We start from the raw sequence: 26,937 nt of genomic DNA on the forward strand, positions 1-26,937 counted from the left end.
ACCGTAGAAGTCTGTCCAGTACATTTATTTATTTATTTATTTATTTATTTTATTTTATTGCATTTGTATCCCACATTTTCCCACCTATTTGCGGGCTCAGTGTGGCTTACAATACATTGTAAATAATGGAAATACAATTTGTTACAATCAGTTATGGATTACATTGTGAGAAGTTAAGCGAGAGGAAGTCAAGGTATCGTTAGGGAATAGGACAAGGAAAAGAACAATGGAAAGAGACAACAGGAAATTGGTAGGGTGATAGAACCTTAGCAAAATACAAAGACCAACATTTTCTATTGTTTTATATAATCTGATGTATCTAATGTCCGTCATGGAAAGACAATCTCTTTCCACTTGATAAAAACTCAGGCCTCATCTCATATGAGCTGTACAGGAAAAGCATTCAACATTTACACAATGGCAATAGAAAAGTCATGGGACCGATGGCCAGTCCAACATACTGTTTTTATTGTTTGGTCAGTCATTCTTGACCAGAGCATAAGGTAGAATACAGTAGGCAACAATGACATTCATTTGGAAGGTTTGATCTGTGTAAGACAAGCAACAGGCATTCAGATATCCTCCAGCTTGTTATAATATGGGCCACAATATTTTGCATCAACTGAATTGACCTCAGTACAACTTTTCTCTTCCACTCCCTTCCCCTGCCCTACTCTCTCTCTCTCTCTCACACACACACATATTCCCTCCCCCTCCCATCCAGCACTTTATCATTAGATGCTCCTGCAATTCATCTCACTCAGCTCAGAACAGCCATCTACTTTCTGTTGAAGGGACCATGATGGGAGGGAGCGAAGTTGGAGTGGACAGAGTAGGGAAAAGGTACTTTGCTCCCTAGACCAGGAGGGGAGGAGCTAAAATCCAGAGGATTCTCATATGTCTCAAGACCAGAAGACATTCCCAAGTTTCCAGGTCAAATTCAGAGAGTTGCCAGGTAGCATGCCAAGTACCTCATGTCTGTCTATAAGCAAGTTGACCCCGAGCATGGAACTTTTAAAGCAATTGTGTCACTGGGATTCCAGCCAAATGTAGGCCAGATCCATGCAAGGGAAAGGCTCTCCCATAGGGAAGTGCCAAAAGCTGCTGAAATGCACCTGCTGTGTGTCATGCTCCTCCCGCTTGTTAATTTGTTGTTTTCAAGCTGATTGCAAATAAAATGTTCCCAGAGAGGGGAAAAATAACCTCAAAATTAGATATATGTGATTTTTTTTTCTTATATATTTTTCCTCTATACTCAACATTCTCCTCGGTAGCAAAAACATTAAAACATAGTCAAACTACGGGGCACATGATTCTCATTTTATCATCTGAGGACATTGATTACGTTGGTCTTCCACAACGCCCCTCCCCCTCAGTGTACGAAGAGTAATTCTATTCTGAATTCATGTGTGACTCACTTAAAAATTAATGTAGCTATGATTCATTCCTGTTATTAGCTTTATAGCATATTATCATCTCACCGAAGAAAAGCCACATTCACAAAACAGCAGAGCTTAAATAGCAGTTGCTTTGCTAAGGTGACGGGAATGCTGTGGAGACGGGGGAATAATATGAAAACGTCTCCAGAGACCCACCTCTCTCCTCTTGTTTATCAAACATCACTGTGGCTTTTCGCTTCTTCCATTTCAAGTGGATTATGCAGCAGCTCAACATCTCTGCATCCTGCTGTTCTCTATTCAACCTTGGTCACCTTCTAGAAGCTACTACATACGCTCTAGATGGGTCCAATTGTTCTGGGTTGGTTTTTGGTTTTTGTTTGTCTGCCACTATCTACTACATTGCTCTGCTCTTTTTCTGTTTGACTTAATATAGTTCAAGTATTACTACCGATTTACAGACTAAGGTATTTAATTTATTAGGATTTATTTACTGCCTTTTTGAAGGAATTCACTCAAGGCGGTGTACAGTAACAATAAATCAAACATATTCAATAGAAAATTACAGCAGTAAAAATATTCAACAATACAAAGTATGGGATAGTAGACTACTTGCAATGTCAACACAATACGTTACAAATGTCAACACAATACATAATAGAACATTTTAATTGATAGTGAAGGGTAAAGCAAAGATGTAACATATAAATAGGTAAGAAAGTAGGAAGAGTTAGAAAGTAAGGTGACTAATTTAAATAAAGTTGCACATGAGGTCAGAGAGGAGGTTGGATAAACATGTCCTGCTGCAGTATGTGCAACCTGTGTCACTCCTTGTATGTGTGAGTGAGACTAACGAATTAGTTACTTCTTCCATTAAAGGCTTGGTTGAAGAGCCAAGACTTCACCTGCTTCCTGAAGTAGATGTAGTCTTGGGTTAAGAGGAGCCTTTCAGGCAGTGCATTCCAGAGTGTGGGGGCTACTCCGGAGAAGGCTCGCTTATGGGTATCACATTGTGTAATGTCTTTTGGAGAGGGTGTGGTCAGTGATAGTCCTTGAGAGGACCTTAGTGTCCTTGGCAGTGTGTAGAGGATCATCCTACTCTTCAGGTACTCTGGCCCATTTCCTTTAAGGGCCTTGAAGAACAGACATAGATTTTAAAATTTAGACCTGTATTGTACTGGTAGGCAATGAAGTTTTTGCAAAAATGGTGTGATGTGGTCACATCGCTTACAACCTGGTCGCCTGCATCACACACCATCTTATCACTGTCATTGAAACCTCTAACAGGTTGTGTTGGATTTCCATACTACAGACCCAAAACCCTCCATGCTCCAAAGGAAGTTCTGCCCATTTATACAGGTTCTGCCGTTCAAAAAAAAACCTGATCCAGTTAGGGGGAAATCCCCTTTATGCAGCAGGGGTGCCAACACTCCTCTCCATAAACTGACCCTTCCGGTTTCCACTGCTCTTTCACACTCCATCCAGTGGCCCCCAAGTTCCATTCCGTTCCAATTTCCTACGGTCTTTCTGCAATTCCACATGAATTTTAACAATCTTGAATAGTTTTGTGTCATCTGCAAATTTAATCACTTCACTCATCATTCCTGTGGCGACTTTTCCTCAACATGCTTGTCCTCTCTTGCTGCTTTTCCTCCAGGATCATTCTGCTTGCTATAGCGATTGCCTTCTGTCCCTTGTCTTCAACAACCAAAGCCTGAGGTATGATTATCGCAATCTCAGCAGTGTGGGATCATTAATGAATGGACCCAGCTTTACATCGCGGGGAACAAAATACTTTCATTTTTTCAACATCGGTTTGTGTGGAAATGAGGTAAGTTTTGATCAGATGGAAATTCAATGTTTGCATAGAACCTTCTTTGTGGTTCTCACATGAGGATCAGCACAGCCTTCCAATCATGGCCGCATTCAGTTCAAGATCTTAATACTAACACATCGGGCTCTTCATTCAGATCAACGAAAATTATTTGGCCAGTCATTTAGTTCCTTAAATTACAGGCTGGTAGATTCAGATCTTCTCAAGACTTGTCTTTTCTCCATTCCTCTCCCATCTCAAACTCATCTGGAGGTATCTCAACACACGTCTTTCTCTTTCTTGGCTCCCACTCTTTGGGATTCCCTTCCTAAAGCAGCTTGTGCTTGCTAAATTTAAAACATTTTTGAAAATTTGCTTTGTTTGAATAAGCATTTGGTGGAAACATGGTTGAGGAGACATGACATTGCATGGTTGTCCGATTTTTAAAATGGATTTTTCATCTCTGTTTTTCTTCATGTTTTATTATTGTAAACTGCTCTGAAGTACTTATGCGTGAATAGGGGTTAATCAAATTGCCCAAAGTTGACACAGGTAACCATGAGGTCTGTAAGCTTTGATTCAAGAGGACAATAATGTACTTGTGATTAATCCCAGGGAGGAGGGAACCCTTCAGCCTACTGTGATTTAGCCTGGCCCCAGCCTGCACTCAGCTCATCTGATGTACCAATCTATTTTGTGAATCCTGGTCCCAGGTATGGTCCAGTGCATCTTTTCTAGCAAAAAAAGTGCCAGTACTCAAATGCTAGGCCACCCTTCAAGGATGGGGTGATCACTGAGGGACCCACCCCACAATATCCAGGCCCCCTGCAACCAGTCACAGAACCTATGACAAGGCAGAATTGGTGTGTAGAGCCTGAGCTCTTTCATTAAAATTTGGAGTCCATGGGTCAATTTTAGCAGACAATCGAAAAGGTGCGGGTACTCAATACCCCCAAGTACCCCCACAAAAAAAGCCCTGCAGGTACCTGACCTGGGGAGCTTAGTCAGTAGCCCTGACTGAAGGGGTAAACCAGGGTTACATTTGCATAGTTCATAAATGTTGAAGAACAAAAGACCTACAGCGTAAACCTCTAATAACTTTGTCCTATTCTGCTGTTCTGGTAAACAAAAATAAACAAAAAATAACATAAAAACAGTACCCCAAAAATAATTCCATATATAGGAGAGCAAATCTTTACTGCAGATAATGCCAAGCAGTCACTTATCTCTCTGCGTGCCTTGATCTATTTTTAAAGTTGTCAAGCAGCGGCTTTTCCTTATCATGCACACAGTGGGATAAACAGGAATGTCACTAGCCCAAGGCAGAGCAAGACGAACACTGAAAATCCAATCCTAAATCATCACTAATTTCTATGACTGTTACTTCCACAGACTGGTCCTAATCAGTCCGTTTTCTTCTAGCAAAAAAAGTGCCAGTACTCCCTTCAGGGATGGGTTGATCACTGAGGGACCCACCGCACAATAACCAGGACCCCTGCAACCAGTCACAGAATTTGTGACAAGGCAGAATTTGTGTGTACAGCCTGAACTCTTTCATTACAACTTGGGGACCATGGGTCTATTTTAGCAGACATCTATATATATAAAAGGCACTTTGAAGCCTCAAGCCGGAAACTTGAGGCGCCCGAGATATCCGGTTTGGCCTGCAGGCTCCAGTCACTGTAGCTCCACCCTCGCGTCAAAACGCGATGATGTTGAGGGCGGGGCGGCCCTCGCGTCAAAACGCGATGACGTTGAGGGCGGGGCGGCCCTCGCAACCACGTCACTGAGGGACGAAGAGGAGAGGTGTGCAACTCAGAATGGAGGCACGGAGGGGATGTATGCAACTCGGGAGGGAGAACGGGGGGGGGGGGGGGATTACCCTGCTAGCGTCCGTTTCATTTTTGCCAGAAACGGGCATTTCTTACTAGTAGTAACATAACATAGTAGATGACGGCAGAAAAAGACCTGCATGGTCCATCCAGTCTGCCCAAGACAAACTCATATGTGTATACCTTACCTTGAATTTGTACCTGTCCTTTTCAGGGCACAGACCGTATAAGTCTGCCCAGCAGTATTTCCCGCCTCCCAACCACCAGTCCCGCCTCCCATCACCGGCTCTGGTACAGACCGTATAAGTCTGCCCTCCCCTAGCCTCGCCTCCCAACCACCACCCCCTCTTCCCCCCAACTGCTCCGCCACCCAATTTCAGCTACGCTTCTGAGGATCCATTCATTCTGCACAGGATTCCTCTATGCATGGATTCCTCTAGACAATGGAAAAGGTGCTGGTACTCAGTACCCCCAAGTACCCCCTCAAAAAAAAGCCCTGGTCCTAATGTTCTTTCTGCTTTCTTAAAAAATGCAGCTCTGTATAGACCTGGCCACAGACCGGATCATTATTTTACATTATGCATGAACTGGGGGTCCTAGAAACAAAGGAAACTGAACAGAAATGTATAAAGCCACAGTCCATTACTCCTTTTAATTATGACACAAGCAGAGAGGAGGCTGTACGTTCTTAGTGATCATTTTAAACACACAGCGGCAGAATTTCAATAGTTATAGCAATCGATACAGTAAATGTTCAGCAGTTGGAGAACCGGGAGCTTTAGTTTTCTGTTTAAATGAATTTGTGTAGTTATTTGATTTACAGCTAATTCTGTTTCTTGCTTTAAAGAAGAAAGATAGGCAGCAATGGAAGGAGAAAAAATTGGCTGGGTTCAGGTATTCTAGGATGAGTAATTTACATACACAGGATCCCTCTCAAGACTGCCCAACCCTGGTTCTCGACTATGAGCAAAGCAAAGGCTCAGGTCATTCACTGGTTGATGAGACTGGTTTGTTTTTAAGTCTAGACTGTAGAGTCTCTTTGGAAGCATTACATGGGGTATTTATTTATTTATCGGGATTTACTAACCGCCTTTATAAAGAGATTCAGCCAAGGCGGTGTACAGCAGGTACATTTTAACATCAAATTTACAATTTTGTTAACCGCATATCAATAGTAAAATGTACAAGTATAAACATAAATATAATGAAAGAGGAAAACTTGAAAACAGCAAACTGAAACCTAATAGTAGGACTAACATGAAACAGGATCAAAAATACACACATTTAACAACACTGAACTTCAAATAACTGAGATGCAAGCATAATATTACTACTGAGCCTGCCATGAGTGGGAAAGCGCGGGGTACAAATGTAACAAAAATAAAATAGATACTATTGGAGATTCTACATGGAATGTTGCTACCATTGGAGATTCTATATGGAATGTTGCTACTATTGGAGATTCTACATGGAATGTTGCTATTCCAATAGCAACATTCCATGTAGAATCTCCAATAGTAGCAACATTCCATGTAGAAGGCTGCGCAGGCTTCTGTTTCTGTGAGTCTGACGTCCTGCATGTACTTTCTGTGAGTCTGATGTCCTGCACATACGTGCAGGACGTCAGACTCACAGAAACAGAAGCCTGCGCGGCCACGTCACTGATCTGCAAGGGCAGGCTTCTACATTACTACTACTATTTATCACTTCTATAGCGCTACAAGGCATACGCAGCGCTGTACACCATACATGAAAACACAGTCTCTGCTCAAAGAGCTCACAATCTAAATATGGAACGTTGCTAGTGGAATAGCAACATTCCATGTAGAATCTAAAACTGTAGCAACAGAATCTCAATAGTAGCAACATTCCATCTAGAATCTCCAATAGTAGCAACAGAATCTCAATAGTAGCAACATTCCATGTAGAATCTACAAATAGTAGCAACAGAATCTCCAATAGTAGCAACATTCCATGAAGAGTGGAGGAGTGGCCTAGTGGTTAGGGTGGTGGACTTTGGTCCTGGGGAACTCAGGAACTGAGTTCGATTCCCACTTCAGGCACAGGCAGCTCCTTGTGACTCTGGGCAAGTCACTTAACCCTCCATTGCCCCATGTAAGCCGCATTGAGCCTGCCATGAGTGGGAAAGCGCGGGGTACAAATGTAACAAAAATAAAATAGATACTATTGGAGATTCTACATGGAATGTTGCTACCATTGGAGATTCTATATGGAATGTTGCTACTATTGGAGATTCTACATGGAATGTTGCTATTCCACTAGCAACATTCCATGTAGAAGGCTGCGCAGGCTTCTGTTTCTGTGAGTCTGACGTCCTGCATGTACTTTTTGTGAGTCTGATGTCCTGCACATAAGTGCAGGACGTCAGACTCACAGAAACAGAAGCCTGCGCGGCCGCATTGTTGATCTGCAAGGGCAGGCTTCTACATTACTACTACTACTTATCACTTCTATAGCGCTACAAGGCATATGCAGTGCTGTACACCATACATGAACAGACAGTCCCTGCTCAAAAAGCTCACAATCTAAATAGGACAGGCAAACAGACAGAACAACTAAGAGGTAAGGGAATTAAAGAGGTGGGGATAAAAGGGTACAGGACAAGTGAGTAGTGGTTAGGAGTCAAAAAACAGTGTTAAAGAGGTGGGCTTTTAGCCTGGATTTGAAAACGGCGCCAAAGACAGGGCTAGACGTACAGGCTTGGGAAGTCTATTCCAGGCGTGAGGTGCAGTGAGATAAAAGGAACGGAGTCTGGAATTAGCAGTAGAGGAGAAGGGGACAGACGAGAGATTTATCCACGGAACGGAGTACCCGAGGGGGGGCGTAGGGAGAGACAAGAGTGGAGAGGTACTGGGGAGCGGTAGAGTGAATGCACTTATAGGTCAGTAAGAGAAGTTTGAATTGAATGCGGAAACAGATAGGGAGCCAGTGATGGGATATCTAATAAGCACACAATCAGAATATTCAAATAACATAGATATGATTCTAATGCTTTTCTATGTAGTTGAGGGGCCAAGTGCAGATCCATAGATGGGGACAAGATGGGTGGTACAGAGTCAGTTGGGATAAATAAATGGGTGGATAAACTCAAGGCAAGTTCTTTGAACAGTTGATCAAGAGATAAGGAACTGGTCTAAGTTACAGTGTGAGTAGCAAGCTAGGAAGAGGACACCCTGTTGACTGTGATGCGGGGATCCAACTTCCTAGTTTAAGAGGAAGATGAAGGAATTTGTATTTCCAGAGACTGATTCAGCTCTGGGTTCAGAGAGAAGCAATATGGCATCTGGTCGTGCATATCTGAAAATTTTAATTCCGTTAGATAGAGTACTGTACCTCGTTCTTCCATCTCACACGTGTCCCTCTTACTCAAACTGTCACAGGCCACAGAAGCAGGCAAACATGGAGAATTATTCACCCATAGAATCATTCACCCGATACAACATCCTGCCATTCAGCAGCCTAGGTCATACACTGTGGACTTTTACCACCGCCATGCTCAAATCCACAGCGGAACTAGCACTCCCCAGTGCAAGAACCATCTTTGTGGACTACAAATTAAGCATCAAGGGTTAGATTCTATATAGTCCCAGGATACATGACAGACCTCACAGATCTACCAACCAGAAACAGAATTGGATCATCACGATCATACCTAAACTTGCATTACCCAAATTGCAAAGGACTTAAATACAAAACAACTTACTCATCCAGCTTCTCCTACCCTGAGTACCTGAAGAATAGGATGATCCTCCACAAACCACCAAGAACACTAAGGTCCTCACAAGGACTATCACTAACCACATCCTCTCCAAAAGACATTAAACGATGTGATACCCGCAAGCGAGCCTTCTCCGGAGTAGCCCCCACACTCTGGAATGCATTCCTGAAAGCCTCCGCTTAACACACGACTATCTCTACTTCAGGAAGCAGGTGAAAACTTGACTCTTCATACAAGGCCACTAATAGAGGAAGTAACTAACTTCTTATTCTCTGTCTCACACACACAAGGATTGACATGGGCTGCACCTACTGCAGCGGGACATGTTTATCCACTCCCACCCTAGCTTAGATAATATTTAACCATCTCTCTGACCTCGTGTGCAACTTTCTTTAAATTAATCACCTTCTTTTCTAACACCTCGTACTGTCTTACTTACCTACATGTTCCATCTTTGCTTATACCCTACAATGTCAATTAAAATGTTCTATTGCATATTGTGTTGACATTGTAAGTAGTCTACCATGCCATAAACTTTGTATTGTTATTTTAATATTTTTACTGCTATAATTGCCTATTGCTCAGGTTTGATTTATTCTTACCGTACACCACCTTGAGTGAATTCCACTGAAAAAGCGGTAAATAAATCCTAATAAATAAATACATCAAAATAAAATAAAAGTTAGGTGTGACTCCCAGACGTAAGCACTGTTCTTATAAACCGCGCCTAACTTTAAGCGTGGATTACAGAATAGCGCTTTTTTTCAGCACTGATTTTTTTTTTAGGCGCCATATATAGAATCTAGCCCCAAGCGTAAATTTCAGCTCCCAATTCTACAGAATTCGGGGGTATTTTGTTTAAAATACAGACGTAAGCTCCGATTGTCCGTGGCATTATGTACACCACGTCACTCTCTCCTCAAAGCAGGCATCACCGTATGCAGAAGCTTTCTGCCGGGCTATTGTATAAAGAAACATATCTGCATATATAATCCTAATAATAGAGACACAACAACATATGGATATTTCTTGCCTGTTATAAAATTATCCTTCCTAAGCACTGCAAAGATGTGTCCTTTGCTTAGCTGATCAAAATTCCTCCCCCTCCAGTCCATCCCCCATTCACAGGGAAGGAAGCTGGCACAGAACAAGGTAACATGAAACAGGTTGTCATCTTTAATCTAGTGAATCTCTGGGCTAATGCCAATTTTAATCACTGGAGGAAAATCAGTATGAGCTGGACGCTGAGAACGGGAAGCCATGCACCACGAACACACACACACACAAAAGGTAATTCTGTTAGGCGCAAGAAACAACCAGAAGCCTGTAGACGAACTCTTTCCCTCCCTACCACACATCACACCCTGGCATACTAAAGGGCAGATGGAACAGGACCCAGAGCCATGTTTGCAGCCAGAGAATGAGCAACGCAGCATTATTTCTGAAAAACATACATACATACCAAAAAGGCAGTAAATTAAGCCAATTAAATATATGAAAATAATAATAATAAAAAATACACAGTAAAACCAAAATCATGATTACATAGTAACATAGTAGATGACGGCAGAAAAAGACCTGCATGGTCCATCCAGTCTGCCCAAGACAAACTCATATGTGTATACCTTACCTTGAATTTGTACCTGTCCTTTTCAGGGCACAGACCATATAAGTCTGCCCAGCAGTATTTCCCGCCTCCCAACCACCAGTCCCGCCTCCCATCAGCGGCTCTGGTACAGACCGTATAAGTCTGCCCTCCCCTAGCCTCGCCTCCCAACCACCACCCCCTCTTCCCCCCAACTGCTCCGCCACCCAATTTCAGCTAAGCTTCTGAGGATCCATTCCTTCTGCACAGGATTCTTCTATGCATATCCCACGCATGTTTGAACTCCGTTACCGTTTTCATCTCCACCACCTCCCGCGGGAGGGCATTCCAAGCGTCCATCTGCATGTAACTATTCATTTACTGGTCGATATTCAAAGTGATTTAAGCAGGTCCTATCTTTGGTCGCTTAGCTCTGCGGGTGCCAGAACGGACTATCAGCCGACACTGGTGAAGCTCATCGCTCCCCTCCCCAGAGCACTTCCAATTCCCCCTACCGCTACCCAAAGCGGTTCCAAACTCCCTTAACCCCCTTCCACACACCCCCCAAAAAAGCCCCCCTGGACCTACTTACAATCCCTGGTGGTCTCGTGGTCCTCGGAGTAAGAGCAAACCCCACTCACTCCTGCCCCTCTTGGTTCCTCCTTGAACATGCGACCTCTAATGGTGATTTCACAGTACTACAGCAGCCATGTTCATGGAGGAACCAAGGGGGCTGGAGTGAGTGGGCTTTGCTCTGCCCCAAGGACCACTGGACCACCAGGGACTGTAATCAGGCCCAAAGGGGCCTTCTGGGGCTCGGGAGGAAGGAGGTAATATTATCAGTTAATAGGGCAGAGGAAAGAAATACAACTGGGTCAGTGATGAAAATAGCAATAAAGTCATATGAAAATACAGCCAAGACATAACAGTTTTCAGTGCTTTTTTAAAAGCTGTGAGTGAAATTTTGGTGCAAATATACATTGGCACATTGTTCCATAGTTTGGGAGTTACAACTCCCAAATTAAAAGTAAAAGCAGAAGCTCTGGTGAATCCTCTGCCTTAGAAAAGCTAAGAAAGCAAATAGAATGTTAGGTATTATTAGGAAAGAAATGGAAAACAAAAATGAGAATGCTATAATGCCTTTGTATTGGTCCATGGTACGACCACACCTCGAATATTGTGTTCAATTCTGGTCACCGCATCTAAAAAAATATATAGTGGAATTAGAAAAAGTGCAGAGAAGGGTGACTAAAATGATAAAGGGGATGGGACGACTTCCCTATGAGGAAAGGCTGAACCGTCTAGGGCTCTTCAGCCTGGAGAAAAGGCGGCTGAGGGGAGATATGGTAGAGGTCTATAAAATAATGAGTGAAGTTCAACGGGTAGATGTGAAGCGTCTGTTTACGCTTTCCAAAAATACTAGGACTGGGGGGCATGCGATGAAGCTACAATGTAGTAAACTTAAACGAATTGGAGATGTTTCTTCACTCAACGTGTAATTAAACTCTGGAATTTGTTGCCAGAGAACGTGGTAAAGGCGGTTAGCTTAGCGGAGTTTTTAAAAAGTTTGGACGGCTTCCTAAAGGAAAATTCCATAGACCATTATTAAGTGGACTTGGGGAAAATCCACTATTTCTGGGATAAGCAGTATAAAATGTTTTGTACATTTTTGGGATCTTGCCAGGTATTTGTGACCTGGATTGGCCACTGTTGGAAACAGGATGCTGGGCTTGATGGACCTTTGTTCTGTCCCAGTATGGCAATACTTTTGTACTTATGTAGAACGTTGGACCCCATTTCCACAGAGGACTTGAATTAAATAGGTGGATTCCTATGGAGCTGGGCTGCTTGGTGTCCTGCTTGGTGGTCCCATCACCAACAGGATTCACTTGCAGGGTTTTAAGCTTCTTCTGGATGGATGGTTTCTACGGGTTTGGTGGTCTAGTCCCTGTTCCAGGTCCTCCTGGAATTGGTGCAGGAAGTGGTAGGTTCTGTTTCCTCCCTCCTCTCCGCCTGTGCACTGGCTGCACCATTAACCTCCCTCTTGCTTTATGTTGCAATGGCCAAAGGATCAAAAAGCCAACAAGAAGGCTGGGTATCTATAGATCTTCAGCTTCCCTCCACAGAAGTGTCTCCTCCCCCTATAATCACTCAAGCAACAAGGACCAGTCCTGGTTCTGAAAACTGCAAAAGCTTTCCAAGTCAAAAGTCCACACCCCTGACACTGGTGGAGGCAACAGAGATCACTGCCCAGAAGTCTCCGACAGGCAGAACCTGTACGTCCTCCACCGGAGACCAAGCATACAATGCGTATTCACTGTGGTAACCCTAAAAATCCAACCTCCCCAGGAGAGGGTAGAGGAAGACTGCGCTAGGGCTTTTGTCATACCTACTTCTGAGCACTTTCAGGACAGAACATCATGAATAAAGGTGTTATCACAGCCAAAGGGCAGGACTTTTATTATGCATGCAAAAATAAAGGTGCCGTGAGCTGAGGATTCTTAATTATTCAGTATGCTTGTGCGTAACGGAATTCAAACATGCGTGGGATAAACATAAAGGAATCCTGTTGAGAAGGAAGGGATCCTCAGAAGCTTAGCAGAGATTGGGTGGCAGAGCCGGCGATGGGAGGCGGAGCTAGTGGTTGGGAGGCGGGGATAGTGCTGGGCAGACTTATACGGTCTGTGCCCTGAAGAGCATAGGTACAAATCAAGGTAAGGTATACACAAAAAGTAGCACATATGAGTTTGTCTTGTTGGGCAGACTGGATGGACCGTGCAGGTCTTTTTCTGCCGTCATCTACTAAGTTACTCACGTTACTATGTAGCATATCTTATTTGATGTTAAGTCGTTGAAAGCAATGCTTTGCATCCACATGTCACAATCGGGCATCAACAGCTCTTCTGTACCGTTTACATTTCAATCAAAGTGTACAGCAAAGAAAGACAAATGTTTGTATCTTGTACCTTATTTAGAGGTAAAATATCTAGTTGTCTTTATCATGTTCTCTCTCAAGTTTACACTAGCCGTTGAGCCCGTTAAAACGGGCTACTATTGGAATGGGGGTTTTCCAAGGCCCCCCCCCCGAGGTCGCCGCTGCCCCCTCCCCCCGAGGTCGCCGGTACCCCCCCCCCCCCCGGAGTCGCCGCCACCCCTCCACCCGGCCCGGGCCCTCTGTTCGCTATTAATTCAACTTACATCGCCGCAGCACGCAGATCAGCTGAGCTCCCGTCGGCCTGGCCTTCCTTCTCTGCCTGTATCCCACCCTCATGTGACGTACCGTCGGCGAGGGCAGGACACAGGCAGGGAAGGAAGGCCGACCGGCTGCGGTGATGTAAGTTGAATTAATTGTGATCAGAGGGCCCGGGCCGGGTGGAGGGGTGGCGGCGGCGACTCGGGGGGGGGGGGTTAACGGTGGCGGCGACCTCGGGGGGGGGGAGCGCAGTTTCCCTCTCTGTCCCGCCCCCGTCATCACGTATTGACGCGGGGGCGGGACAGAGAGGGAAGTCTCTACTGCGCGTTTGCGAGTGAGTTCGGTCACTCGCCGTTTATATGTTTGATATCTGCACTTTAGCATAAGTATTACATTCATTACAAAAATTAAGTGCCAGATGAACAGCTAGAAAGCAAAACCCTCGATTTATCCACAAAGAGGTCCGGCAGAACCCACCACTGCAATGCAAACACGAGCCTCCCACCCACACTGCCCCATCACCCAGTCTCACCATGTCCCTTTAACAGGGTCTACTGTGTGCCATGTTGCTGGAGCACCATCTCACAGCTGAGCAAAACAGCCCCTTCCCTCACTGGGTAATTGGCTCTTCAAGAGCACCGATTAGCCGACACAGACCGAGATGCACAAAGGTCCCCGGAAAGAGCCGCCCAGTATTTCCACCTCGGTAAAAGATTACCAATTTGGAAATACTGAGCGATTCCCAGAGCAAATCGCATGCAAATGAGCTACTCGCAAAAGCAGTGAGCAGCTCGATGGGGGGGAGGGGGGAAGCCAGTCGGTCAGCTGAGGATGTGCAGAATAGCCAATCGCTAAGCGTGGCTGCTCTGCGCATGCTCAGAGTGGCGCTTGTATACGGCTTTCATACATGCATGGAAGCTCCATGTATGAAAGCCGGTGTAGCTTTTTTTTCTCTCTCAAAATTGCTGTGGGCCTCCAATCCTGCTTCACTGCTGCGGTCAGCAATCTTAAACAAAGTTATCTGATAGGCTTTTGTTCTTGGGAGGGTGGTGAGATCAAGGGTGGGTGCCAGCAGGGCTGCTCCGGCGCATCCTGTTTCTCCCCGCGGGGTCCTTCTCCTCTTGCAGGAGTGGCAGAGGACTCTGGAGCGGCTGTGGAGTACTTGTCAGACCTCCCGTTAAAGTAGGTGGGGGCTGCTTCTGTGCATCGCTTTGCATGCACATTTGTATAGTAATTAGCTCATTATAATAACTTTGCAAACAATTTTCATTAGCTGCTACTGTGACGGGAAAAGATCTCGGAGAACCCTTTAGTGCATGTCTCGCTAAACTCTGCGCTTGCTAAACCAGCTAGGACCAGTGTAATAACCACGTTGCTGGCGGGCCATAGTGCATTCAGGTGACTCTATAAAGATCTTGAGGCGAATCCTCAGGGGCCTCTGCGTTGGGTTTTGGGGTGAACTGACAGTGATCTGGGCCCTCAGGCAATAAGGGTCATCATGGGCCCCTAACCACCTACCAAAAAGTGATTAATTTGGATGGAAGCTAGGGGAAAGTGCCCTATTGTTCCAATGGTCAGTCGGCCCCTGGGTGGACTGGAGTCTGCATCAAGGGGTTATTAAAAGGCCAGGCTCACATTATATTAATAGCCCACCTGCTGTGCAGTGCATCAGGCCTGAGAAGATCTGGTCACGAAAGCAGTAAACCTTCAGTCCTATAACAGAGCTCATAAAAAAAAAAGTGCTCAAACGAGGGGAAGGGAAGGCAAAAGCTGAGAGCAGGTGGGGGTCCCTGGAAGGGGTGGCGGGTGTCACCTGCTGTCATATGCACCGGGGGGGGGGGGGGTCCTAGGAGTTCCCCCTGCCAAAAGCCAGAAAAGCCCAATTCTTTTCTAGATCTGCGCACCGTCACCTCGTTCCCTGCAAAATGCAAAGATCGGAACCTTTAGCGTGCGCGCTATTTCCAGAAGCAGACGAAGCGCATTTCAGCAAAATCGGCTCTCCCCCCCCCACCCCATCGCTCCTCCGGTCCCATCGCTCACCTCGGTGCACAGCGGCAGCCCCGACGCTCCGGCGGTGATCAGGAACGCGCAGCCCAGCAAAAGCCAGCGCTCCCGGTTCATCCTGGCGGCGGCTCCAGCGGCTCCCGAACCTGCCGGACCCAGCCGGCTCGTGACGTCAGTGACAGAGAGGCGGGGCTAGCGCGCCCCCGGGAACCGCCCAGTGGGACCGAAAAACAGACACCGGGACTAGCTGTGCACAAGAATCTCTCCCCCCCCCACTTAGGATCCTGTAAAAGGCAGAACCGAACATCATCCGTTCCCGAGATCGAGCAGAGAGAGGGAGCCAAGAAGAGAGCACTTCCCAAAATCCGTGTAACCGCCCCCCCCCCCCGCAAGTAAAAGCACCAGGGCTAGTGCAAGGCCATAGGGCACCCTAAGCAAATCAGCCTGAGCCCCCCACCTCCCACTGCAGGCCACCCACCCTCTTCCTCCTCCTTTAGGCTGGCACCACATCAGCATTAGGAAGTGCTGACCCCATGACCAGTGGGGACACAGCACAGGACCCCTCTGTCCTGGCAGGCTGACTAGGGATCCTCACCATCCATAATGCTCCACTTGCTGTTTTGACACCCCCTCCTACCCCCACCATAGGAGAGCACCCCCCAATGTTGAGAACATTCCATGTATGTGTCCAGGGAGGGGTCATTTCCACTGGGTTTAGCACCTCCAATAATTTTACAAAGTTGGCTCCTATGCCCCCCCCCCCCCCCCAATTCATCAACCCTAAACCACTGCCTGGTTCACCTAGTGGTAGGGGTGACCCTGGCGTGCCCTACAGACAATCTTTGCCACCCTTTAGAAGCAGCCACCTAACGGTAAGCTGGCCCTGTCCTGGGTACTGGAAACCAGTAACAATGTAGTACTGTCACGTGTAACTATGGCTACAGACAGTCCAGGTAACATGGATTAGTGACACCAGGCAATATATACGCCAAGCACAGTTACAGTAGGTATGGGATACAGGGCACAGTCTGTATCTTGCAGCTTCACTAATACCCATATGGTTGGCTCCTCTACTAAGGGGAAGTGGGTTATCAGAGACCCCTTTTGTTGCTGCCCCTGAAGCAGCCTGCAATAGGCGAAACGTGGCTACGTTGAGCTGCTTTTAATAAAAAATGCTCTACTTCATTTTCTGTGATCCATTCTTTTCTTTTGTATCTGAAAAGCAATCCAGAAAAGAACTCAGTTCATGGGTGGGGAATAAGGAAAAACAGTCCTCAAGTGTTCAATATCAAAATAGCTCTTATTAACCACTGGTTTCCTCTACATCTTACAAGATATCAATGTCAAAGTAAACAATAACAAACAAAAATTACACCAGAACAGCAATATCAAAAGAGATTTCTACTAATACAGCAGAATGTTATAGAAAATAAATAGAAAGCATCTTCCATAATACCATGTGTCTACCATCAAGGACTTTTCTTCTTACCATCCAGACTAAGGGGATCTGGACAGATTCTGCCTCCATGGAAGATTACATCTGTGCCAGAGCCGGTGGTGGGAGACAGGGATAGTGCTGGGCAGACTTATACGGTCTGTGCCAGAGCCGGTGGTGGGAGGCAGGGATAGTGCTGGGCAGACTTATACGGTCTGTGCCAGAGCCGGTGGTGGGAGGTGGGGCTGGTGGTTGGGAGGCGGGGATAGTGCTGGGCAGACTTATATGGTCTGTGCCCTGAAGAACACAGGTACAAATCAAAGTAGGGTATACACAAAAGTAGCACACATGAGTTGTCTTGTTGGGCAGACTGGATGGACCATGTAGGTCTTTTTCTGCCGTCATCTACTATGTATGTATGTTACATCAATTCTATCAGGAGGAAAGCATTTCATACTTTACACTTGTTAGCAGTGCGTTTTTTTTCCAGCGAAAAAGGTGTGGTACTCAAATGCTAGGCCACCCTTCAGGAGTGGGGTGATCACGGAGGGACCCACCCCACAATAGCCAGGCCCCCCTGCAACCAGTCACAGAATCTATGACAAGGCAGAATTGGTGTGTAGAGCCTGAGCTCTTTCATTAAAACTTGGGGTCAATGGATCAATTTTAGCAGACAATGGAAAAGGTGCCGGTACTCAGTACCCCCAAGTACCCCCTTAAAAAAAACCCTGCTTGTTAGAGAGATCAAAATCAAGCTTTCCATACGCTGCTCAGATTTAAGGCAGGTATTGTCATACCTTGTCTATGGCAATATTATATTTCCAGGTTTCCCAATAAAGACTAAACAGTTTGGTAAAAGGATCCTTGAATGGACTTCCTCTCATTTGCCGCACCTAGAATCACTAGCACAGTTTAGTAAAAGAGGCCCTATATAAAGTATTAAAATCAAATCAATCAAATGTGTTAGATTGATTTGATTTTAATACTTCATATACTGTTTATCACAACAAGTATTAAAGCAGTTTACAGAGCAAACAAAAAAGATACAATATAGAATAAGATATATACAGAACAAACAACGCAAAAGAACTGTGGATCTTTTACTAAAGATTAGCGCATTTATCTGCCACAGAATCCATGTTATTCGTATGGGTCCTAAAGCAGATAATGTGCTAATTTTTAGTAAAAGACCCCCTAAGTCATTAACATAACAAAAGAAAAAAAAACAAGAAAAGCAATACAAATAGTAATTTAAAAAAACAACTACAACTAATAAAGTCAAATCAATTTTCTTCAAAACTAATTATTTGTAAATAATCTTACTACTCTACACAAAACTTTAAACACAAAAAATAAGGCCATAAGACTAGAAAGGAAAAGATAATAATAAACCACCTTCAGCTTGGAGGAGTGGCCTAGTGGTTAGGGTGGTGGACTTTGGTCCTTGGGAACTGAGTTCGATTCCCACTTCAGGCACAGGCAGCTCCTTGTGACTCTGGGCAAGTCACTTAACCCTCCATTGCCCCAGGTACAAATAAGTACCTGTATATAATATGTAAGCCGCATTGAGCCTGCTATGAGTGGGAAAGGGTACAAATGTAACAACAACATGGAATGTTGCTACTATTGGAGATTCTAGATGGAATGTTGCTACTATTGAGATTCTGTTGCTACTATTTGAGAATCTACATGGAATGTTAATGTTGCTATTCCACTAGCAACATTCCATGTAGAAGCCTGCCCTTGCAGATCACCAACATGGCCGCACAGGCTTCTGTTTCTGTGAGTCTGACGTCAGACTCACAGAAACAGAAGCCTGCGCGGCCACATTGAGTGGCCTAGTGGTTAGAGTGGTGGACTTTGGTCCTGAGGAACTGAGTTCGATTCCCACTTCAGGCACAGGCAGCTCCTTGTGACTCTGGGCAAGTCACTTAACCCTCCATTGCTCCATGTAGCCGCATTGAGCCTGCCATGAGTGGGAAAGCGCAGGGTACAAATGAAACAAAAATAAAATAGATACTATTGGAGATTCTACGTGGAATGTTGCTACAATTGGAGATTCTACATGGAATGTTGCTATTCCACTAGCAACACTCCATGTAGAAGGCTGCGCAGGCTTCTGTTTCTGTGAGTCTGACATCAGACTCACAGAAGCAGAAGCCTGCGCGGCCACATTGGTGATCTGCAAGGGCTGACTTCTACATGGAATGTTGCTAGTGGAATAGCAACATTCCATGTAGAATCTCAAATAGTAGCAACAGTGGAGGAGTGGCCTAGTGGTTAGGGTGGTGGACTTTGGTCCTGGGGAACTGAGGAACTGAGTTTGATTCCCACTTCAGGCACAGGCAGCTCCTTGTGACTCTGGGCAAGTCACTTAACCCTCCATTGCCCCATGTAAGCCGCATTGAGCCTGCCAAGAGTGGGAAAGCGCGGGGTACAAATGTAACAAAAAAAAATTTCAAAATACTGCCAGAAGATCATCACTGGCAGTAACACATGGGAGAGCCACCTCTTCACACCTTTGCTGGTTACTAGTTCCTTACAGGATTATGTTTAAATCTCTTAGGGACGTTGTCCCTATGCAGTACGTCCTCAATCCAGTTCTGAAATTGCAAGACAGTGGCTGGGTGAGGGTGCCTGCAATGCTTCCCTAGAGTCTGGTGTGGTCCTGGAAGACTGGAGAAAGGCGGATGTCCCTCTGCACAAAAGTGGAAGTAAGGAGGATGTTGGGAATTACAGACCTGCCAGTCTGACCTCAGTAGTGAGTAAATTAATGGAAACACTTCTAAAGCGAAGGATTGGGAGGTTTCTCAAATCAAATGGCCTATAGGACCCGAGGCAGCATGACTTCTATACTACTACTAATAATAATCATGATTTCTATAGCGCTACTAGATGTATGCAGCGCTGTACTTCTGAACATGAAGAGACAGTCCCTGCTCGACAGAGCTTACAATCTAATCAGGACCAACAGGACAAATAAGGCATAAGGACAAACAGCAGCAAAATTCTGGAATCCCAAAGAGTAGCAAGATTCTGTGCACATTCCCAACAGTAGGAAGATTCTGGAATCCCAAACACTACTACTACTACTACTTATCATTTCTATAGCACTACTAGACGTACGCAGCGTTGTACACTTGAACATGAAAAGGCAGTCCCTGCTCGACAGAGCTTACAATCTAGCTAGGACAGACAAACAGGACAAACAAGAGATAAGGGAATATTAAAGTGAGGATGATAAAATAAAGGTTCTGAACAAGTGGATAAGGGTTAGGAGTTAAAAGCAGCATCAAAAAGGTGGGCTTTTAGCTTAGATTTGAAGACGGCCAGAGATGGAGCTTGACGTACCGGCTCAGGAAGTCTATTCCAGGCATATGGTGCAGCAAGATAAAATGAACGGAGTCTGGAGTTAGCAGTGGAGGAGAAGGGTGCAGATAAGAGAGATTTACCCAGTGAACGGAGTTCCCGGGGAGGAATGTAGGGAGAGATGAGAGTGGAGAGGTACTGAGGAGCTGCAGAGTGAATGCACTTATAGGTCAATAAGAGGAGTTTGAACTGTATGTGGAAATGGATAGGAAGCCAGTGACGTGACTTGAGGAGAGGTTATGTCAGACGAATCTGATAGATTTCTTTGACTGGGTGACCAAACAGTTAGATTTGGGAGGGGCGCTAGATGTAGTGTACTTGGATTTTAGCAAAGCCTTTGACACGGTTCCGCACAGGCGACTGATTAATAAACTGAGTGGCTTTGATATGGGACCTAAAGTGACTGACTGGGTTAGACTGGTTAAATGGGAGGAAACAGAGGGTAGTGGTCAATGGAGATTGCTCTGAGGATAGGGATGTTATCAGTGGTGTGACGCAGGCATTGATCCTTGGGCCGGCTCTTTTTAACATCTTTGTGAGTGATACTGTGGAAAGGCTGTCTGGTAAGGTTTGTCTTTTTGCAGATGATACCAAACTCTGTAATAGGGTTGACACCCCAGAGGGTGTGTGGATGACATGAGGAAAGATCTGGCAAAACTTGAAGAATGGTTCGACAATTGGCCACTAAAATGTAATGCTTAGAAATGCAAGGTCATGCACCTGGGTTATAAGAATCCAAGGGTACGGTACCATATTGGGGGTGACGTGCTTCTGTGTACAAAAGAAGAGCGGGACTTGGGGGTGATAGTGTCTGATGACCTTAAGGTGGTCAAACAGGTAGAAAAGGTGACAGTCAAAGTCAAGGAAGATGCTTGGGTGCATAAGGAAAGGGATGACCAATCTTTTTAAATTCTGGAACAGTCCTCGACTCCACCACCTCCACCGGGAGGCCCTTCCACACCTCCACCACCCTTTCTGTAAAATAATACTTCCTTAGATTACTCCTAAGCCTATTCCCATTATGACATCACAATATGAGCTCTGGTTACCAGAGACTGAAACTCTTTAAGTGGGGAAAGTAAGCCAAGAATAGGACAATTGAGCCATTGTGACATCACTGATGAGGTTGGCTTTTGGGCATTGGTGGAATGAGGCATTATGACATCACAATATCAGCTCTGGTTACCAGAGACTGAAACACACTAAGGGGGGAAAGTAAGCCAAGAATAGGACAATTGAGCCATTGTGACATCACTGATGAGGTAGCTCTTAGGCATTGGTGGAATAGAAACATAGAAACATGACGGCAGATAAAGGCCATATGACCCATCCAGTCTGCCCATCCTCTGTAACCCCTAATTCTTCCTGTTCCTAAGCGATCCCACATGCTTATCCCATGCCTTTTTAAATTCTGGAACAGTCCTCGACTCCACCACCTCCACCGGGAGGCCATTCCATGCCTCCACCACCCTTTCTATGAAATAATACTTCCTTAGGTTACTCCTAAGCTTATTCCCTCTAAACTTTGTCATATGCCTCCTCATTCCAGAGCCCTCCTTCATTTGGAAAAGGCTCTCTTCCTGTACATAAATGCCCTTGAGATATTTAAACGTTTCTATAATGTTTCCTCTCTCCCTCCTCTCTTCCAGCGTATACATGTTGAGGTGCATAAGCCTGTCCCTGTAATTTTTGCATTCAAGACCGCTTACTAATTTCGTAGCCGCCCTCTGGACCGGTAACTATTATTTTTATTTGTTTTGCATTTTACAGATGCAAATAATACACATCTCCTGACACTTAAAACATACAGTCTAATAAAGACAGACAGATAAGAACACAGGCAAAATGTGTGTCTTTGAATTAAAACAGTGAGATGAGCTGCAGGGAGTGAAACCTCCAGAGTGTTTATAAGGAAGCAACTCCTGGGAGCCTTAAGGAGAGCAGGTGCAGTTACAATAGACTAAGGAACCTGGATAAGAAGTGAATGTAGAGCTAGGGGAAAGGACAGAGTCTAAACAAACACAAGGTCGGGGTAATTTTACAGAGGTGAATCGGCAGGAAAATCTTTGCCCTAGAAACAGCAGAGTATGATGGGACAGACCCGGGAACCCCTCGACCTGGAAAGAGGAGCATCACCCAAGGGGGGTCGAAGATTCCTCAGCCAGGAAATAAATTCCCAGCTGTGAGATGGAAGAAACAAAAGCACAAGCAGAAATATTTGGCCAAATTAATCGGTTAAATAAACCACCTTCAAGGTTTCTATAATGCTATATTGGCTTTGTACTAGCAGGAAAAAAGAAAACCGAGAGATCAAGAAGCAGAGAGAAAACCCAGCCACACACAGCACCGCATACAGTAAGAACAAATGGTAACTGGCATCTCCCATCCACCAACAGTGGTAAAGAATTAAGGGGGTCTTTTACTAAAGATTATCTCAAGTTATCTGCAGCAGGGCCCGTTTTATTCCCATGGGTCCTGCTGCAGATAACTCTAGCTAAGCTTTAGAAAAAGACCCCCTAAATGACCAGTTCTTTTAAGAAAGTGTTTATTGTATCAGCGCTGAGAGGCAGAGATTCCGCAATCGGATTGTCTGAACTACAAACTTTATGATCTCCCTTATATAGTGTTACAATACTGTGATTTCCATAAGTACAAGCCAGGATAATATATACATGGCTTGTTAGTGCATACGCGTAATACTGATTAGCAGTGGCGATCCTAGGTCGGCTGCCACCCAGGGCGGATTGCCGCTGCGCACCCCTCCCTCCCGGGTGCAGCTGCATCTGTCCCCCCAGGGTGCAGCATGACACCCCCCTCTCCAGCACATCAAGGCCCCCCTCCCGGGTGCATTCTTGGCTGCTGGAGGGTGCAGAGAGCAGCCGCGCGCTTGTCGGCTCCACTGGCTCCCTGCTCTCTCTGCCCCGGAACAGGAAGTAACCTGTTCCGAGGCAGAGGGAGCAGGGAACCAGTGGAGCCAACAGGTGCATGGCTGCTCTCTGCACCCTCCAGCAGCGTGCACCCGGGGCAGACCGCCCCCACCGCCCCGCCCTTGCTACGGCACTGCTGATTAGTAACATAACACCTAATCTTGTTGCCTCTCACTAATGAGTGATGCTCTCTATCTCTACCTATTTTGGCAGAAGGTGCATAAAATGACACAAGCTAGACTTGCATAGTTTGCAAAAGTTGGTCAAGGGGTAGCTTGAGGAGAACAATACCTGTCTATCATCTTTAGCTATAAGCTATAAAGTTCTACTTCAGGTATGCTATACTATTTGCCATCCCCCATCTCTCTTTTCCTATCAGCCACATGCAGGAATTTCTGGCTGGTCACCATTGCTAAGGCAACTCAGCTACCTGGTATATCCTGTTACAAAAGTAATTTACTGAGAAGAGGTATGGCAAGGACACCGATTGCAAGTCTCCAGCACATATGCAGCACCTATGATTGGTCCAGGGTAGAGGAGAGGTGGATGCTCACCACAGCCCATAAAACCACGCTGCAGACAAAGAAACTCTGAAAAAAATAGGCATTCTTGGAAAGAGAGTTTCAGATCCATCCAAATGGCCTGTTTTTCCCAAAGGGGTTTGCTCTCCTCCCTTCGTAGGAACTAACTCTCTATAGCTATGAATCTTTTTTAATTTATTCTTTCTTTCTCTGCTTTCTCTATGTTCTGTGACCTTTATATGAGGAACAAACTTTCTTTCCTTCTTTTTCTCTTCTTTATATAATTAGTCTAATTACTTATAATTACCAGAGGTACTGATGTTACAGTTTGTAAGTTTGTTATAACTTGAAACTGATGTCTGATGCTGTACTGGTGGGTGAGTAATAAAGACTTTTAATTCTCTGATTCCTGCACAATTTTTTCTATAATATTTTGTAAGGTGTTTAGAGAATAGCAAACCAAATGCGCAGCCTAGTACAGTACAATAAGTACAGTATTGCCACACTGGGACAGACCAAAAATCCATCAAGCCCAGCATCCTGTTTCCAACAGTGGACAATCCAGGTCACAAATACCTGGCAAGATCCCCAAAAATTACAAAACATTTTATGCTGTTTATCCTAGAAATAAGCAATGGATTTTCCCCAAGTAATTTTAATAATGGTCTATGGACTTTTCCTTTAGAAAGCCGTCAAACCTTTTTTTAAACTCCGCTAACAGCCTTTTCCACATTCTCTGGCAACAAATTCCAGAGTTTAATTACACATTGAGTGAAGAAAAATTTTCTCCGATTTGTGATCAATATCCTCACATCTTCACGCACTTTTGAGGAAAACAAATTCTGTCCAAAACTAGTTTGTACCTGAATGATAGGGCTATACTGTGTGCCAGGTATTTTACATAAGACATATCCTTGTTATTTAAATAACTTCTACGTGACAATCTAATTTTGTTTCTGTGCAAACCCCTCTTCTGTATTGCCTGCAATTGCCTTCAGTGCGAATCACTGAATATTATTATTATTATTATTATTATTACATTTGTACCCCGTGCTTTCCCACATAATGCAGGCTCAATGCGGCTTACATAGTAATTTGAAATACAAAGTTAATAGAATTTTAATAAAACAGTAGTAAAACAATGTAAAGTTGGGCTTAGTAGTGTATGATAAGTTGAGCTAGATAATATATGACTAGGATAAAAGAGGGTAGACAGGATAGGATAGTGTAATTTGGGAGAAAGGGTAAGGAGGGATAAAATTAAGGAGAGATGGTAAGAGAAGGATGGGAGGTTGGTATTTAAGTCAGAACAGAATTGGGGGTGGAAGTTGGCGAGATTAGGTTGGGGCACTTGGGTAGGCTTGCTTAAAGAGATGAGCTTTCAGCATTTTTCTAAAGGGCAAGAAGTCATTTATTAATCGGATTGGTCTGGGTTTAGCGTTCCAAAGCTGGCTGCCCAAAAAGGAGAAACTGGATGCGTAGTAGGTCTTGTACTTATTTCCTCTACAATTAGGAAGGTGTAGGTTAAGATAAGTTCGTGAAGAATTAGATCTGATTCTAGCAGGGAGGTCGATCAATTCATTCATGTAGCCAGGGGATTCGCCGTGGATGATCTTGTGGGTCATTGTGTTGATCTTGAAATTTATTCTTTCTTTGATGGGGAGCCAGTGAAGCTTTGCTCAACGAGGTGATGCACGTTCGAATTTTGATTTGCCAAAAATAAGTCTGGTAGCCGTGTTTTGGGCAGTTTGGAGTCTCTTCAGTATTTGGGTTTTCCATCCTAAAAAGACACTGTTGCAGTAGTCGGCGTGGGTAATAACAGTAGACTGTATCAGGTTCCGGAAAGTGTTGAGTGGGAGATAAGGCTTCACTCGTTTCAATATCCACATCATATTAAACATTTTCTTCGTGGTGAGCTTAGCGTGGTTATCAAAAGATAAATGGCTGTCTAGCATTACTCCCAGTATCTTTAAGTTGCCAGATATGGGGAGTTTGACATCAGGGGTGTTGAGAGTAGTCGGGAGATAAGGGGAGTATTGGGAAGAGAGAACCAGGCACTGCGTTTTTTTCTTTATTTAATTTAATACTTGCTACTACCCTCTCCCACATTCCTTTGAAGGCTACATTGACTGACTGTCCAATTTATCATAGCATAACATTTATCATAGCCCTTGATTTCCTTCAAATACCAGAGCACGGGGCTCGGTGGATGTTTTCTTGAAGACATTGGGAGACCTGGCTGTTGGATTTTGGATTGGCCTTGAAAGTCTCATAGAGGAAGAGGTCAAGGCTTGAAATGACCCACCAGTGCAAGGGCTGGAAGGCAGTACTTTACAGAGGTTTGAATTCACATAATTTGTGTATGTGTGTATTGTGTATTGTGGATTTATGAATGTGTAAAGGAACCTTTAGGACTGTCACTATGCCAATATGCTCCTGGCAGCAGGACCATAGAGTACAGAGGAGGTGCAATTCCCTTTGCTACAACATGCCCTGCTAGGTTTGCCTCAATAATTCTGCCTAAATCTTTATAAGCCGCAACAGTATTCTCCCCTCCCCCCCCCCACCTGAGTTAAGGTGGGTGTTAGTTGTGCTCTTGTGCTCATAAGTTGTCTTCTGTGTAGAGTCCTTTTTTCAGTCTTGCAAAGAATCTTAATGTTTGTCCTTTTCAAAGTGTATACCTGGAGGCAGAGGATTTTTTCTTCCCCCCCCCCATCTCTCTTTTTTTTCAAGTGAGGAGTTTGAATTGAAGATTCTGATTTTCTGTATGAGCAGGCAGAGAGAAATACTGTCCACCGTCCAGAGCCCAGTATTGAGAGCAATAGTGTGTGGAAAAATCTGACTGGACCCAGTGGAAGTATGTGGTCTCAAGAGGATACCAGTGGGAGGGAGCAGGGGAGCTCCTATGACAGTAAAATTATAAGTCCTTGTCTAATGAGTAGATTTATCCAGGAACTGAGAAACTCTGGCATTTGAAGGAACTGTGTACATGAAGGGATCAGAGACGCAGAAGTTTGTTTGATTATTAGGAAGAAAGAGTGTTGAACTGATTCTGTACAGCTAAGAAACTTCTCTACCTCTGTTTTGCACAATTTGGGAGTAAAGACAAAGTTGGAACCCCC

At 44.7% G+C, this 26,937-nt stretch overlaps 1 protein-coding gene across 1 annotated transcript in view; it reads right to left on the reverse strand.

Annotated features, from left to right (window-relative positions):
• Positions 1-15,713, reverse strand: part of KIAA1324L (KIAA1324 like) — an 80,056-nt gene extending 64,343 nt beyond the window's left edge. The window contains exon 1 of the mRNA XM_030216604.1: positions 15,600-15,713. Within this exon, the coding sequence (XP_030072464.1) occupies positions 15,600-15,680 (81 nt within the window). The 5' untranslated portion in view covers positions 15,681-15,713. The remainder of the gene's footprint in view (positions 1-15,599) is intronic.
• Between the last annotated feature and the right edge of the window lie 11,224 nt (positions 15,714-26,937).

Source organism: Microcaecilia unicolor, chromosome 10 (assembly GCF_901765095.1).
Source record: "Microcaecilia unicolor chromosome 10, aMicUni1.1, whole genome shotgun sequence".
NCBI lineage: Eukaryota > Metazoa > Chordata > Amphibia > Gymnophiona > Siphonopidae > Microcaecilia > Microcaecilia unicolor.